The following is a 17,934-nucleotide window of genomic DNA, read 5'->3' on the forward strand; positions in this document are numbered from 1 at the left end:
TCTGTTCCTCCTGCAATTGCCTGACTCATTCCTTACACACTTTCAAACGTTGAAATAGCAGCCCTTCATACAGTGACTTCAAACATAAGCAACTCTATATCATCACTGGATCAAAACAAAAAAACTGATGCCCCCTCCCAGCCACAGAGGTATATAAGATCACTGTTGAAGATGTTTCAAACACACCTTCACCTGCATGACAGCCTTAATTATGTCATTGACTAACTTTTCAGTGTTAGATTTTTCAGCCTTATATTTTTTTTTTTCTAAAATAAATACCATATCAGTTTACTACTTATAACTTTACACACATACATTGATTCTTAATGATGGTTTAATACTTTTAGATACATGTATGCCTTACTACACTATCTAATAATAAATATATTTGTTATTATAAAAGACAAATATTCCCTCTCTAGACACCTCATCTGGCCTTTCCTCATGTGTCATTTCATTCTTCACAACTTTAAAAATATTTATGCAGAGTTAGCAGAGTAATTGGTGACATTGCACAATATCATAAAGATGGCCACTCCAAGGGGCTATGGCTTCCTGGCTTCCCCCCCCCCCCCCCCTCCCCGGTTTCACAGATTTTATTTATAAAGTTTTAAGGGAACTATTGAGTAGTTTTAAAATAAAAGCATCAATCTTGTCGTCTTGTTTTATGGTATAAATGCCATGAAGTTCAATTCTTTACCTACTCAAAGATGTTGTGCAAGCATGACAGTGCATGATAAAAGTGCACAATCTGAGAAAAATAAGTTAAACCTTGTATGAATGCTCATTTAATAAAGGTTTCTGAAGTAGACAGTGAAGAAATCTAGTCAGAATGACCACTCAACACTGAAAATTCAAGAGCAGGTGTCACAACTTGTTCCCATGCCCATGGCAATTAATGAATTTCACTCTCTAATATCCTTTAGCTAGTCATAATTCAAAAGTAAAATTAATAGGGATAAATTTATTTCAAATGAAAGTGTCATGCTTCAAAAGGCGGTAAATGGATGACTACAATTGCAGCATCACCTATACCACCTCTTCCACGTGTTTTAATGCCTTTAGACTTTTACTACCTTAGCGAAATGATGACTAAGATTGGTCTTTGCACTCCAGTACACAGTAACTCTCTCAATGCCTTTGTTCAACTCTATACCACAAACACTAACCATTTAAACTCATGTCATCCTCAGAGTTTCTGGCCAAGGCCCTTTCCTAACATGAGAAATATAGATATTGGACTTCTGAGAATTAATTTCAGTAATTGCAAGAATTCTTCTTTAGTGATTATAAGCCATCCTGGCTTTGTATCATCACTGTATTTCTGCTTCTCTTCTGTCCATTCAATCCTCTGCCACCTTCAAAGTATGAAGACAATGTGTTTACTGCAGATGTAATTCTCTGACAGAAATAGATTATTTTAAAGCAAAGTAATCACACTGAGGAACAAGCCTCTTGCAAAGAACTAAAAAACCAAAAAGTCTGGCATAATAAATTCATGAAATACTAAAAAGAATTTAAATATAAGTGTTTTTAGCAAAAAATAATTAAAGACAGTAGCTGTAGCCAACCCAAAATACAATTACTACCATCCATCTACAGTATCCCTGTAATGTCTGATCCTGATCTCAGTTACATTTTAGATATGCATTTGGTCTGTTCTGTCTATTAAAAACAAGCAGTTTTTTTCTAGAAATGTGGGTTGTTTTTTTTTTTTTTCTGGTTGCATTTTTAATAAAGATGAAAATGCTAAATACCACAGATGGAAGTTAATGAATGTTAGGCTTCTAAGAACTGTTTTGTGGCTTTCAAAATCTTCTTTTTAATTGCTTATCTATGGTAGTTGAGGATTTGGGAATATAATCAAGCATGCAGAATGGGACAAAAATGTTAATGAAAGTTCCAACTGCTTTGATCAAAATCTTTACATCCAAAATATTATAAACCCAAAAAAAGCCTTGATTCTTACATGTATAAAATAGACCATCACATGCCAGTTCCACCTGATTGTTCTTTTAACATACTTGAGCATTTTTAAGAAATGTATATTAGATTACCTAGAAATTCAACCTTGTGTTTACCTACCTACCAAAAATAAAAATCACCCAAGAAAGTATTTTAGCCTAATGTGCCTTAGTCTTTTATCTTCTTCCAGACTTATATGTTTGCCTATGACAAGAACATTGTCAATTCTTTACAATATTATCAATGGTGAAAATGATGGTTTTCATTTTTTTCTTGCAGTATGTAATAGTACTCAGTCTGACTATGATTTATCATGTAAAGTACTGGCTGACTGAAGTCATGGTTTCAGAAGACCACACTGGTATGCAATAACCACATTAGAATCATAGCTTCACTATGTAAAAATTGCATAAAAATGCAACCTATAAAGCCTCTGATTAAGTAATTAATAATGAATGATTGATGAAAAAGCTGTCAATATTTATTACAAAATAATACAGATTAAGCTTTTCTGTGCAGTATTCCATCCTAAAAGCTTTTAGATACAAACCTGATGTACGTTACCTCAAATAGCTATGACAAGATAGAAAGAAACAGAAAAATCATACAGAAAACTATGAATAACTGCAAATTGAACCAAGAGCTACTGTCAGAGCCGAAACAAAGAACAGGTACTTTCCCTGACATTTCAGTTTTCAGGAAAACATTTCTCTGGGAGAAGATGAGGCTGCAGACACCCCTTTTCCCGGCTCATAATAATGTAAATTATCCCCCAGGTCATATGACAGAGGAGTGGACATGTAGTTCAAGGTTCTCTCTTCTTTCCCATAATGCACATGCATCTGTTTTTTTAGCATCATTTTTAATCAGAAAACCACCATGGCTATATTACGTAATTGTGTCTATAAGACTGGGAATTAAGATTTCTTGTTTCAATCATAATTAAGAATGTTTCTGTTGCTTTTAAATATCACGGTATGGAATTGTTCTGTGAGCAATCCCATGACTTTTTTGGATTTCTTTTAAACAAAAGACAAATAGTACATACAAATATCCTAAATACTGATGTTTTGTTACCAAAAAAAAAAAAAAAAAGAATACATCATACACAGTTCATTACAATATTTGAGATTTTTAGATATATCATTCAGATGGAGATATTTTGAAGCCTGGATTAAAATATTTCTAAGGGATTAAACAACAGGCTATAATGAAATGTAGCAATACTTTTTAGTGATCAGTATATTATTTCTTCTGATAGGAACAAGGTTTTTATACTCAGTCATAAATGTGATTTCCCACTACAGGGCTTTTTGTTATTCTGTAAACAATTGTTGTTTGCTACCAAAAAATTTAAAATTAACTATAGTTGGTGAAGCTAAGAGAAATCATTAATCATCATCTCTGTCATAGTAATATTGCATCTGCATATGTTAATTACATCCTGTTCTTAACATCCACCATGAAATGACAAATAGCTTAGCTTATTAGCCTGGATAATCTTTGCATGTGTTCATAAAAGAATGAAACTGATGATTTGGTTCACTTCCTACACTTATTAGAGAGGCTCAAGGTCATTTTAAATAATCATTTCAACCAAATGCAAGTCATGCCTAATGCACATAGGACTAGGTCATAAAAACTATTTGGTGCATAAAGATACAATTGCAAAATCATCAGCTTTATGCATGGAGCACATTTTGGAAAACTAGTCCTCTATGATCCTGAAAGCCTCTGCTCAGCTTTTACGTATCTCCAGAATTATCAGTTATTGACTTTCAGGGTCTGTATATTCATATTTTCTAGTTTTGCACATTCCCAGGAAAACAAGTTTTGACAGACTGAGCAATTCATCAGTCAGATCATGCTAAAGCCTGACCAGACCCAGAACATCAGTGTTCCTCAACAAAGATTTCCTATGGGGCTTGATGTACCAGATATTTTCAGAGAATGCTTAAAGTCATCCCAAATGGCTGCCCTTCTAATATAATAAAGCCCTGGCCTTCATTTTCTTTTTAATTCTGAATGGAGAATGTATTTTTGCCCAGATTTTATCTAAAAGGGTAGACTTTAGAACAAGTAAGACACATAACTCTATGTGGGCTATTCAAACTCATCTACTGTCTCTCAGAAGTATGTCTTAAGTTATGTCAAGTTATTCAGAATGGGTATAGAGATGGTACTCTATCCTCCTCTATTGAGATTCTACTGTTCATTGAAAATAGCCATACTAATTGCAACAAGAAGAGTTTTTACTTAATAGGGTCTGACTTTGGACCCCTGTATCAGTTTCACCCTCATGCTATCCATGTTTTTATCTAATCATTTTCTTCATGGAAATGATCAAATATTACTGACACAAATTCTCTTAGAAGAGTAAGAGCTTTGCTATGTTATTTGAATTATACTCTTTACAGGACCAATTCTATACATTGTAAAGCATGTCCCTTGAGCCCAGAGAGCATCTGGAGTGTTGAAAGTTCTCCCTTCCATTCCTCTGACCTACTTAGCTCCAAACATGAGCAAAATGAGAATACTCATTTGTAATATTTCTCTTTTCCATATTCTGAGATGCTTCACTCCCCCTATAGAGCTATATGACTAAGTATGACTCAAAGGAATTTAACAGAAGAACCTGGATTCTAAATTGACATTATAAATGTAAAAGTTCAGAGAGAATGATAAGTAACTTTTTAAAAACCTTTTTTACTTCATACTGAAAACATTAGATCAAAGTATTGCAGGTATAACAGGGGTTCTGGTCCTCATTTTTTTTCTTAAAAATAAATAAGGAAATGGAAAAACCATAAATATACTGAGGTGTATTGTATACCACATTTCATTATATCAGTTTCAATGGAGTTTCAAAAATACAACTGCCGGAATGGAGGAGTCTCATTTTTCTACTAAGCAAACTTTTTATGTAGGTGAGACTGGTGGTCAGGAGGCAAAATTCACCTCTCAAACTGTTTCTGCCAGCTCCATGTAATTGAAAGCTAATCAACTGATATAATCTTTCTCACAGCTATATAAATGTTCTGGTTTTCTTGAGCTAAATCCCACAAAAGTGAAAAGCATTGATTACATGGTAAAAATATAGCATTATATATCACAGCAACATATCTACAAACCTTCATTGACTCTGAACTAGAGGAAAAAGCAATATAAGAAAAAAAAAGTGAAAATTGCAAAGCTAAGGCTTTTTTATAGAGCTTACTCTGTGACATCATATCCTAAAGAAGTGTGGGGTTTGTCATCTTTAAGTAGGGCCTTGTTCATCCAGGAAAGAAAATGGTCCAGTTAGAATCAGTGACAGATATCCACTACCCCTTTTATTAGGAGATTTTTTTTTCCTTTTATTAAAATGACAGTCCTTCCAAGCAAAACACTCTCCCTTTAGAAATGTTAAAATAGATAGCACTGGAAGATTGCTAAGTAGATTATGTCATGAATAGACACAATTATGGCATCATTGATAAATTCTTTATCTTTCATTACCCTTGAAAAAGATCTTCCAAAAGAAGAAAAGCTTTCTCCTCTTATATACAACAACCTTCCTCAGTGACTTCTCTCTAGAAAACAACATTCATACCTCATTTTAAAATGAGGAAGAAACTTTTGACTTCCGTTACACACAGTCTACAAATTTGAACACATTTCCAGAAGTTTGCTAGCGACAGTTTTCCAATTTGATGCCACTGAAGTTTGGTGTTCAGTGCTATGATGATTTTGGTGGATAATGAAAATACTAAAGTTCTTCAAATGCTTATACTATTGGTTATTCTTTATAGTTGACTATTTCTTTTTTTCTGTTTTGCTGGTACTCTGCTATCCACTTTGCAACAGAAATTTAAGTACAAAAAAAGCAAACCCATATGCTATTTAAAATAAATATATTAAAATTGGAAATGGATTTAACGGCTTATTTGTCTTCAAATTATGAAAACGAAATGAAATTAACATGATAATAAGGAGACTTTATTTTAATTTATAAAGCAAATGTTGAATTTATAATTTGGGAATTTTGTGTTTATTAATATCTGGATACATGGGAGAGGTTTTGTGCTTAATCTTACAGAATATGTGAAATGAATATTATTTTTTTTCTTTCTGAAGGAGCTATCAACTGCTGGTAAGAATTAACACCAAATCAATAAAATAAAAATTAAATCTTTTCTTAGAGTTTAAATCTGAAAATGCGTACGCCTGAGATAATCAGTGGCAATATAACTGAAGTCAGGAGATTCCTGAAATGAGTGGAGTTCTTCATATCCATAAAAGTTTGAATGATTGGATCTTTGGTGCATTTCAAGGCTGAATTTTTCTAGAGACCACATGTCTAGCAGGTTAAATGGTGTAATGTATATACAAAATATTTCACCTACATGGTTTAAAAAGCAGTAATAACAAAAAACCCAAACATATGTTGTGACATCCAGAGTATACTTAATGTTCTATTTAAATACATATATAAGGTATATATCTCTATACTCTGCTGTAAATTTGCTAATTCAAAAATACAGGTTTGCATAGAGGATGACATTACTATTAATCTCTATTCACAATAACTTGTAGCACTATTTATCCAATGTTATCAAAAATTTGAAACAATATTTATCCTGACTTATTAAATATGTTATTTTATTAAATATAGCATTGAAAAAGGCTTTGCCCTAAAAGAGAAGTTTATTAAAATTGCTTCTTCTTATTTTGTACCTGTTTCATCCATATGACAAATCAAGGATAATAACAACAGCAACTATAATAAATGAAAAACTGCTCTTACCATGACAGCTGGGCAGGGCTCTGTTCCATCCAGGTCTTCCATCATCTCCCATGATACATGTTAGCGTAGAATATCCTTGAAGAACATAACCTGCATCACAGTAATATGTGACAGTCGACCCCAGTTTATAATCCATTCCAAGTCTTGTTCCATTCATTATATTTCCAGGATCAAAGCAAGACTCACGAAGCTTTGCTATAGAGGAAACAAATGTAAACATAATTCTGAATATAATCTAAAACATTACAAATATATTCTGGAGTTCTCTCAAGGGCTTCTTTGAGCACCCTGTAGACATATGATGTTCCTTTTTTTTTTTTTTTTTTTTTTTTTTTTAAATCCTTCCATTCTACAGCAAATGTTCACTCCCTTCATTTTCAAAGACTGTAAAAATTCCTAGATAATGACCAAAGCCATGTCTCCTGTATTTTTCCTAAATAACTCCCATAGAACTCCATTACAAGAACTATTGTACCAGAGTTGACTGTGACCAATGATGCAGTTATGTATTTAGATGAATTTAGATATATGGACACTGTTCCAGTAGCTAAGACATATCCTAGTTTTAAAATCTGTGATCTGAAAACTGATAAGTGGAGGAAACCCATATAAATAGTGTGTCACAAAATAAAAAGTATGCAAACAAGAATTTCTTCAAAATTAATAAAACTCAAATGAATATCTGTATTTGTGCATAAGATATACTGATATATTTTTATATAGCTTTTTTTCCTCACTGGAGGACAAAACATGAAAATATTCCCTAAATTTACCTCATTTTTTTCTTATTTATAGCTATTTGTTTGAAAATATTGAAATAAATTTAAACATATGCATGTCCTCTTCTCTTTGCTTCCCTCTTCCTTCTATAATGTGAATACCAGTGTGTTTAATATCCAAGACATAACAAACTGCACAAAAATAACCACTTGGCACTTCTGGTTAACAACATTACTACTCAGAAGGGGAGAAAAGGTAAACATTTTGGAAAAACTTGCAAAGTTTTTCCATTAAGGAAAAAACAGTAAACGTATTAGGAAATGGTAGATGCTGGAATGAAGCAGATTATTTTGTGCTACACAGGATGGAGTTTGGAGTAACTTCTTTTATCAAGCAGAAGATAGAAATTTCACATTTTCTTCTTTACCAATTAAGGGTGTTGTGGAGAAATCAATAGGGAACACTTACTCACTTTCTGCAAGATCAGTGCCAGCTTTCTAATACATCAAAAGAGGTGTTTTTTTACCAGGCGTATTTATACTGGGGAACTTTCTGCTACAGGTAGGTATGGTTGCCAAAAGACTAGATGAACTTTGAAATTCCTGGAAGGCTATTTAAGAACTTTAAATACAAAGACACTATATCTGATTCTGGCAGTATCTAAGCTGAAGTTTCTGAAAATTTACAGCCAATAGGGAAAAATTATTATATATTTGACTTCTATATAGTTTAGACATACATCAACCCTTGGTCTCTACTAGACACAAGCTAATGAACTAAGTAGATTGTTGGTTTGACCCCCTAAGGCCATTTTTATGTTGCAGTATTTCTAAGAGAAAGAATTACGTTGCAAAACCATAAAAGAACATTTACATTTGAAGACGGAAACACAGAATAATTCTTCTGAAATTTCAACTTCACAACTTCCAAAAGAACATGAAGATGTCCTAATTTATTAGGTTAACAATTTATCAGGATTTGCATATCTAATCTACAGAGCATGCTTCTGATATGAAAAACAGTACAATAACAAATAATAGTTACATCACATAGTTAATTATTAAGAACACGTATTTAATATGCACACTGATTCATTTAGGTATTTGTAGTGTGGTGTCTGTAACATCTGTCTCCTGTTCTGAATGGTGAGGCTTCAAAATAAGACATTACGAAAAGAAAGGCTTTTGTAACACTCATATTCAAAAATTTCTGTGGACAATCACAAGTTTAAAGATAAAATTTACTAGAAAGTCTGTAAGTTACCACATAGATATTAATAATTATTATGTAAGCCAACCACACTGTCATTTGAGCAGACCTTAGGGCAAACTGAAAATTCTTTCAATTCCAAATTCTCAAATTAAAAAAAAAGGATCATTTATTTTAGAATTATAACTAACATTTTGACAATGTCAATAAAACACTTTTTTTTTTCTTACTGAACTGATATTAATATATTTGTATTGATACACAACTGATATTGTGAGATCACATTCCCGAGTTTATGGTAAGAAACCCATGTTTCATAATTCTAGCAGATTCTTGGATAAAGTAGAGAGAACTTAAAGAGAGAAGAAGATAAAATAATGTATTATGTCTGGTGCATAAATCAAAAACTGAGGAAAGACATGATCTGTCACAGCACAAATTTTCTCTAGGGAAAAATTACAGCCCTGTAATTTTCTTTTCCCCAAAGGTACAGTTGTGACAGACTCCTGAAGTTGCTGACTAAACAGTAATAATGTCACTATAGAAATATGGATTCTTAATAACTATTCTGAAAAATAAAGCCAGAAATACTTAGCACCTTCAAACTACTTTTGCAAATATGAAGTAGCTGCTAAATGAACTTGTAAAGAAAGTCAGTATACTGTGCTATAATATATGAAGAATTATGTCAAATGTGGCAAAATAATTCTTCAGGTCTAGCTGAAAACTAGTGAAAAAAAGAGCCAATAAGAAGAATGTATTATCAAATATATGTAAAAAAATAGAAGTACTCCCATGAGACAGGAGGAAAAGTCCTTCACCATCAATGTCCTATTGCTCCAACTGAAGAACTCAAGACATTGATGACCCCTGTAGCCCTTTCCCTTTCTTTCCCAAGAGTATTAATATCATTAAGATGAAAACACAGAAGGGCAGTGACAGGTTTAGCAGAACATCAGAAAAAATGCTGTAGAGTGTGTGTGCTACAATTTTAGCTGTATTATTATGTGGACTTTTTTCTGTAGTAGTACTTTTAAAATTATTTTCTGTAAAAAGTAGGTATGGACTAAAAATAGTTGTTTCATTAGACAGTTAAGATTTGTGTTACAGTAACATTATATTCTTGGCTGTGCATACTAGGTGTAAATTCCTTTTGTCCGTAATAAAATTTTGCAACAAGATTCAAGAAAAACAGCAATTACTTCTCTGATAACTTTGGCATACCACTGGATCAATTAAGGCTTCTGAAATACAGGCTGCAAACAGCAATATATGCTGCTGCAATCTCAAGTTCAACAAGGAAGTCTCTGTTGGCTAACATATGGTAATGATGCCAAAACCCTCTAGAAAACTAGTATCTCAGTGCATGGAAAACAACATTGAAAGCCAAGAGAAGTAGGTGTTTTGTCCAGAACTTGATGACTTACTACTCCATCCCTAAGTCTCAAAGAGAACAAAGCCATAATAAGCTTCTTAGAGAGAATATTACAGACATACCTAACTATAGCAAACATTCCATAATTATTCTCCAGAGCACTTATTAGAACTAATAAGCTGCTCCTCCATTATAAAATAGAAATGAAGAGAGGGAGAAAGGGAAGAACAAAACCCAAACAGAAACATGATTACAGACCAGACCTGAGACATGGGTCAGGTCTGAGATTTCTATCTGAAAAATATGGCCTGTCAATGAAGTACATTGAGCACTACTGCCACTTAAAATAAGATTAGTGAACATATAGGACACAACTGCAGCTGCTACAATTTGTGTGAAAAAATTAAGTTCATTGAATCAGAAAAATTTAGGTTGGAAGAGATGTAGCAGAACTCTCACACAAAGCAGGGACAATTTGATTAGGTTGCTCAGGCCTTTGTCCAGTCGAGTTACGATTTCAAAGGATTCAGATTACATGATCACGGTAAACAATTTCTTCCTTGTATCTAACCTAAATCTACTGTCCTTCAGTTTAAAACCATGACCCCTTGTCCTATCACTACACTGCCTGATAGAGTCCCTCCCCAGATTTTCTGTAGGCACCCCTGAACTACTGGAAGGCTGCTATAAGATCTCCCCAGAGCCTTCTATTCTCCAGGCTGAACAACTCTAACTCTCTCAGCCTGTCCTCATAAGGAAGGCTCTCCAGCCCCCGATCATCTTCGTGACCCTCCTCTGGACCTGCGCAAGCAGGTCTATGTCCTTCTTACATTGGGAGCCCCAGAGCTGGACAGAGTACTCCAGGTGAGGTCTCACAAGAGCAGAGTAGAGTAGGAGAATCCCCTCCCTTGACCTGCTGGCCACACTTCTCTTGGTGCAGACCAGGATACGGTTGGCTTTCTAGGCTATGAGCACACATTGCTGACTCATAGTCAGTTTTGCGTCCACTAATACCCCCAAGTCCTCCTCTGCAGGACTGCTCTCAATCCACTTGTCGCCCAGCCTGTAGCTGTCTATGGGGTTGCCTCGACCCATGTGCAGGACCTTGTCCTTGGTCTTGTTGAACTTCATAAGGTTTGCATGGGCCCACCTCTCAAGCCTGTCAAGGTCCCTCTGGATGTCATCTCTTCCCTCCAGCATGTAAACTGCATCACACAGCTTAGTGTCGCTGGTAAATTTGCTGAGGGTGCACTCAATCCCACTGTCCATGTTGCCAACAAAGATGTTAAACAGCACCAGTCCCAATACCAACCCCTGAGGAACCTGACTCGTCACTGGTCTCCACTTGGACATGAAGCTGTTGACCTCAACGTTTGAGTGCAACCATCGAGCCAATTCCTTATCCACTGGGTGGTCCATCCATCAAATCCATGTCTCTCTAATTTAGAGATAAGGATGTTGTGCAGGACAGTGTCAAAAGCTTTGCACAGCCCAGGTAGATGATGTCAGTCATTTGCCTTTGAGTCCTGGTTTTGACTGGGATAGAGTTAATTTTCTTCCTAGTATCTCACAGAGTGCTGTGTTTTGGATTTAGGATGATAATAATGTTGATAACACACTGATGTTTTAGTTGTTGATGAGCAGTGCTTACACTAAGACAGGGACTTCTCAGTTTCTCATGCTGCCCTGCCAATGAAGAAGTTGGGAGTGCACAAGAAGCTGGGAGGGGACACAGCCAGGACAATTGACCCAAACTAGCCAAAGGGATATTCCATAGCATACGACATAATGCTCAGCATATAAACTAGGGGGAAATCTGTCTGGGGAGCTGTTGCTTGGAAACAGGCTGAACATTGCTTGGTTGGTGGTGAACACTTGTTTTTCATTTACATTAATTTTTTTTAGTTTTATTTCTCTTTTTGTCATTTTCCTTTTCATTGTAATTTATTATTATTATTATTATTTTATTTTATTTCAATTATTAAACTGTCCTTAACCCACAAGTTTTCTTATTTTTACCTTTTCTGATTCTCTCCCCCTTCCCACCAGGGGGAGTGAGAGAGCAGCTGTGTGGTGCTAGCCGGGGTTAAATCATGACAGTTCTTTTATATTCACCCCTTATTCTATACCATCTATGTCATGCCCAGGTCCCACATTTTCCAATACATTCTAACTAATCATCACCATCTTTTCTGTCTTTTGATATATACACACAGATAACATTCCCTTAGCCTATGGGCCATGCCTCTAAAATGTCTGTTGAGGTCATTTAGTCCATGACTTTGGGCTCCACCTGTCAACAGTCCCTCAGGGCATGGGAGATGGTGTGTGGTGTTGGATTGTTGCATGCTGAAGCCAGTTCTGGTTCTATCAAAATTAATTCTTCATTAATCTGGATGAATCTTACTGTAATACCATTGATGGGGCATATAGCAACCATACAGGTCATCAATAAAGATAATACTGCCCACATTATTAATCACAACTAATACTAACCAAGAGTCTGAGCTCAGCAATCAAGTCACTTTTTTACCCATGTTATCATCCACTTAGCCAGCCCATATCTCGTCAAACTGGGCTCTCAGGATACTGGGGGAGAGTGTGTCAAAGGCCTTTCTGAAGTCAGAGTATTAATTATCCACTACTCTCCCATTGTCCACACAGCCTTTCATCTCCTCATAGATACTGACATGTTGATTGGGCGTGATTCCCCATGGTAAATCCATGCAGACTGTTCCCAATCAGCTATTAGCCCTTTGTTTTGGAAATAGTTTCCAGGCTGATTTGCTCCATAATCTTTCCAGGGATGGAGTTTAAAATGACCAGCCCTATACTTCCCCAGGTCCTCTTCTCACTCTTCTTCAAGGTGCAAGTGATTTATCTTTTCCAGTCACCAGGAACCATACTGACTGTCATGACCTTTCAGAGATGATAGAAAGCAGCTTTGCAGTGGTATCAGCCAGCTTCCTCAACACTTGGGTGCATCTCATCTGTTTCAGTGGAGACATGTACAACCAGATGGCTTAACTGCTTCCTGACACTTTCTTCCTCCACTGTGGATAATGCTGCACTCTCACAAACTCTACTAGTAGATTCAGGGAGGACTGGAGGCAAAACACACCATTAAAAAACAAGGTAAAAAGGCATTAAGTACCACAACCTTTCCATTTTCTTTTCACTGTGTCCTCAGCCTCAGTGGTAAGTAAACATTCCAGCACAGCATTTGCCCTAGTCAGCTAGGGAATCACATGCATCAAAAAAGTTGTCATGAACACACTCAAGAGATCACTCGGACTGCTTGTTCTAAGCCACATTGTCCTTGTAGCAGCTATTGGAGAGGTTAAAATTCCCTGTGAGTACCAGGGCTATGCTTCTTCCAGGTATCATCTGTTTTATCTTGGCCAGCTGATCTGTGTCAGGCACCTATAAAATTATCATCTGTAGTTGGTTTCCTCAACTAATCTAACCATTCTCTGCTCTTGAAACATGTTAATCCTTCACAAAATTGCAGCTATTATTGAAAGTAGTTTAGAATTTCTTAGGTGTACACCTTAAATCCATTCTTTACCTTCCTCTGCCTTTTCTTTCCTATTTATGATATATCACACCATTAATAACTCCTCCCTTAAGTTTGCTGCTCTGTATGTTCCCTGCCCAGTCACACATTCTAAGTAAAAGAAAGACACTTGGTTCATAAAACATTCTATTAAGAGTTTTCTCCTCAATAATGTAATTATTCATTTTGACTAAATCAGAGGCATGTCAGTTTTCTATTGAAGATACCATGCTTACACTACTGTGATACTTACAATCCACTATGCAAGAAACTAAAAAAAATTTAAGAATTTTTACAACTGCTCTTTTGATAATTAATAACAGCTATATCACTTTCAAATTTTACAACATAGAATTGTTTAGGTTGGAAAAGACCCTTAAAATCGAGTCCAACTGTTAACCTAATACTGCCAAGTCTACCACTAGATATTGTCCTTAAGCACCATGTCTGCACACCTTTTAAATAGCTCCAGGTATCGTCACTCCACCTCTAGGTTGCTAAATGTTGTGTGCTTGTGGTCCAGAAACGTAAACACTTAATAAAAGGAATGAAAGTATCACTACCCTCATGAAATTTTCTACTTCAGCATTCTTTAACTGAGACTTCATATAGGACAAAAACAAATAAGCATGTTTTCTAAAGATTTTTTTGAAAGAACTTCTTAAATTTTATTCAAAAGATTCTAGATATGATTTTAGAAAGACTTATAATTTTGCAAAGATGAATTCTACAAAGTGATCATCTGCAGTACCATGGAAAGGAGCTGATCGCTCAGGTCTTCTGTAACAGAGATTAATAACTCAAAGGTTATTAATTCATTTACAGAATCATAGAATTATTTAGGTTGGAGAAGAGCCTTAAGATTATCGAGTCCAACCATTAACCTAAGACTACCATGTCCACCACTAGATCATGTCCCTAAGCACCACATCTGCACATCTTTTAAATAACTCCAGGGATAGTGACTCCACCACTTCCCTAGGCAGCCTGTTCCAACATTTGACAACCCTTTCGGTGAAGGAATTTTTCCTAATATACAATATAAACCTCTCCTGGTACAACTTGAGGCTGTTTCTTCTTGTCCTATAGCTTGTTACCTTGCTACAACCTCCTTTCAGGTAGTTGCAGAAAGTGATAAGGTCTCCCTTCAGCCTCCTTTTCTCCAGGCTAAACAACCCCATTTCCCTTAGGTGCTCCTCACAGGACTTGTGATTTAGACCCTTCACCAGTTTGTTGGCCTTCTCTGGATGCACTCCAGCACCTCAGTGTCTTTCTTGCAGTGAGAGGCCCAAAACTGAACATAGTATTTGTGGTGTGGCCTCACAGTAAGTGTTCTTATGATACTCTTAAAATGAGTTAAACTGTGCAGTGTCATATTTAGCACACAGTCCCAGTAAAAATGGAATAATTCACTGAGTAAGCTGGTCCTCTGCTTAAGGGGTTTTGAGCTGTCCAAATTTAATAACCCTTGAAATTTTAAAATGAGAATTAAAACACTTGCTTTTGTTTATGTCTCCTTGTTCTAAGGTAGATGCTGAAATACTTTCTCCAGATATTCTGAGAAAAGAAGGAGACATAACCATATCAGGTGAACAGGGAAAACTGGGATTAGGTTGATTCCTTTCTGAAATTTCCCCTCACATATACACACACAAACACATACATTCATGCCTACGTCCTCCCATTACTTAGATTTCCAGTCCCTTTACAAATTTGGTGAAAATCTACATTATTTCTTTGGCATTGTGACTTCTGGAAACACAGAAAGAAATAAGAGATCTTAGTGGCACACACAGGCTACCAGTAATCTTAAAATAGTATTCTGCCTTGATTCCAAAGTACAGTGGCTCATTTCTTTATTTAAACCTAGATCAAGAATGAGAAGAGACTGTGTCCCTAATGACTGTATTCAATAGCACAGCAGAAAAAGATTGGGCCCTTTGAAAAATCAATATATTTTCTTGTTCTTTAGAAGTTCTGTGTCTCTGAACTGCTTTCTATAGCACTTCCATCTGCATTTACCATTCTTCAATGTAATTGAGAAGAAAAAAGAAATATTTTTAAGTGATGTGGAACAGTATATACATCTGGGCTTACCATCAACATATTTGACACCTATTTTTAGCTTTTTAGCACTAGCTCATACTGTGGAGACAGCTTCCTTTACATCTGTAGAATCCAATGAATTTAGGAAAGTAAAAGGAGACTTTGTGGGTTTGTCAAAGCAACTAATGCATCAGTCTTTCCCTTGTATACCATTACATTTACAGATTGTTTTCAGAATAAATGGAGAAGAAAATAAATCAAAGGAGGTTAGGATGTATTGCCTCTATATCAGCAACATCTGTATTTTCCCTCTGGTTGTCTTTACAGATTAGTGGATGTCTTCATATTCATTTATTATCAAATATTTCTGTTTCTTGAGCCATGCAGAGGCAGTTATGAAAGCTCCTATTGATTATGAATTTTACAAGCCAGTATTTTCTCATTTACTGTGTTATGACCTCAGACATATCTGTCTGAGATAGGTAGACAGCTCTACCATGGCCTATCATACAAAGGTCTAGCCGAAATATTTTTTCATTTTCAGTATTGGCCTCCTAGATCCTAGCACATTGTTTCATCTTACAGGAACTTAAATACACATATGACAACATGCCCTAATACGCAAAGAAAAAACAAAAATAAATTTTACTCTGAAAAAACCATGTATATATGCTGTTAAGTTTTGTCACTGCATCATTATTTTTGAAACCGTAAACTGCTGTCTGAATTTATTTTTTGTTTTGAATAATGCATTTAACATTATCATGTATCAGCTAAATGAAATCATACTAGAAGCTTTACCTTAAACTTATAACATTATATTTTGTATGCATAGATAATACACATTACCATACTCTTAGGCAAAACCAAAACATTACCAGGCAGAAAACTATGAGAAATTAAAACAGATTAAAATTTACACTCATGCACTGAACTTTTTTAATAGAAAAGAAAAATAATTTTATTTACCTTTGTACTCTAGATGGAATCCAGTAAAACTAACAGATCCATCACTCCGAAAAGCCAGATGCATGGTATTTGAACTGCTTTCTATCCTCTCTGGCAGCTTGCTATCTTGGAAGCTCCCAATCAGTGGGCTATTACCATCTGGCCCATCATAGATATAAAGAAAATCATAATTTGGTTCTATACTGAAACTGTAGAACAAAAAAGAGAAATATTAGCTAGAATATGCTTTGCTTTCACTCTTATTATCTTAAGTAAAAGTTTACTATCACTGTGTTCATAAGAGGAAAAAAATCTCCACTGTCAGAATAATGGTTTGTAGAGGTGTTTCATTAGAAATGAACAGAAATGCTATATTTATCAGTTCTCCACTTAGAAATAATATTTTGCGGCTAGTCAGAAAAATAAGTAAATTTTTTAAATAGAAAAAAACCCAAAACAATATTTCTGAAGCTTTAGAGAAATAAACAACATAGATCTACTGGAACTCTTGGCAGAAATATTTTATGATATAATGCAGTCAGCTGCAGAGTAGAGTGTACACAACTTCCAGTCAGACTGAACACTTTCACACAGCCAGGGGATGATCTTCCAGTAACCCTAAGAGCAAGAAGCATTTTCCTTATAATCAGTTTAATTGAAAAGGTGTAGTATTGAAACATCATCTTTCATTTTGAACTTTATTTTAGCTAATTTTTAAAAATTAATTAATTTAGTTAATTACGTAACTATAGTTAACTAATTTTTAATTTTAGTTAAGGACTTTATTTATAAGACTGTCCCTGTACAAAAAAAAATTTTTGAAAAGATTGTTAGTAAAAGAATGAAAATCCAACCATTTTGCCTCTACTTGACACTAGCTCCTGAATAAAATAAATGTAGGCATTGAAGACCTGATACAGCTCCTTCAGTGAAAATATTTTTTAAATTTTGGATTATTTAAAAAATATTTTCTTACAAAAGAAATGTGAAAGTCAAATGTCAACATCTTCAATTTTTCAAGTGCCATAGTTTGTTTTGAGTTTAAAAGGGTTAGCTACAGTAAGTCCCACTCAAAAGCATATTTAACAATACTCTGTGGAGTATCCAGAGTCTGGTTTATGCAGGAGGGTTTTTTTTTCTCGGTCTGGAACATTGTGTGTCGTAAGTGAGGCAAGCCTCAGTAAGTATGCAATATATTTTGACCAAGGCTAAGCTTGTCAGCTTCTGTCAAGAATTGTAGCAATTGTTCAGATTTTAAGACCAACTTGCCAATATTTGGGATCTATAAACTGTTCATATACTATACTGAGTCACAATGTAAAACATTGT

At 35.0% G+C, this 17,934-nt stretch overlaps 1 protein-coding gene across 2 annotated transcripts in view; it reads right to left on the reverse strand.

Annotated features, from left to right (window-relative positions):
• Positions 1-17,934, reverse strand: part of CSMD3 (CUB and Sushi multiple domains 3) — a 759,152-nt gene that overhangs the window by 203,652 nt on the left and 537,566 nt on the right. For both annotated transcript variants that reach the window (XM_074886756.1, XM_074886745.1), the window contains 2 exons: positions 16,627-16,814; positions 6,752-6,946 (listed from right to left, as the gene is read on the reverse strand). In XM_074886756.1, the coding sequence (XP_074742857.1) occupies positions 6,752-6,946; positions 16,627-16,814 (383 nt within the window). The remainder of the gene's footprint in view (positions 1-6,751; positions 6,947-16,626; positions 16,815-17,934) is intronic.

This window comes from Strix uralensis, chromosome 1 (genome assembly GCF_047716275.1).
Source record: "Strix uralensis isolate ZFMK-TIS-50842 chromosome 1, bStrUra1, whole genome shotgun sequence".
Taxonomy (NCBI): Eukaryota; Metazoa; Chordata; class Aves; order Strigiformes; family Strigidae; genus Strix; species Strix uralensis.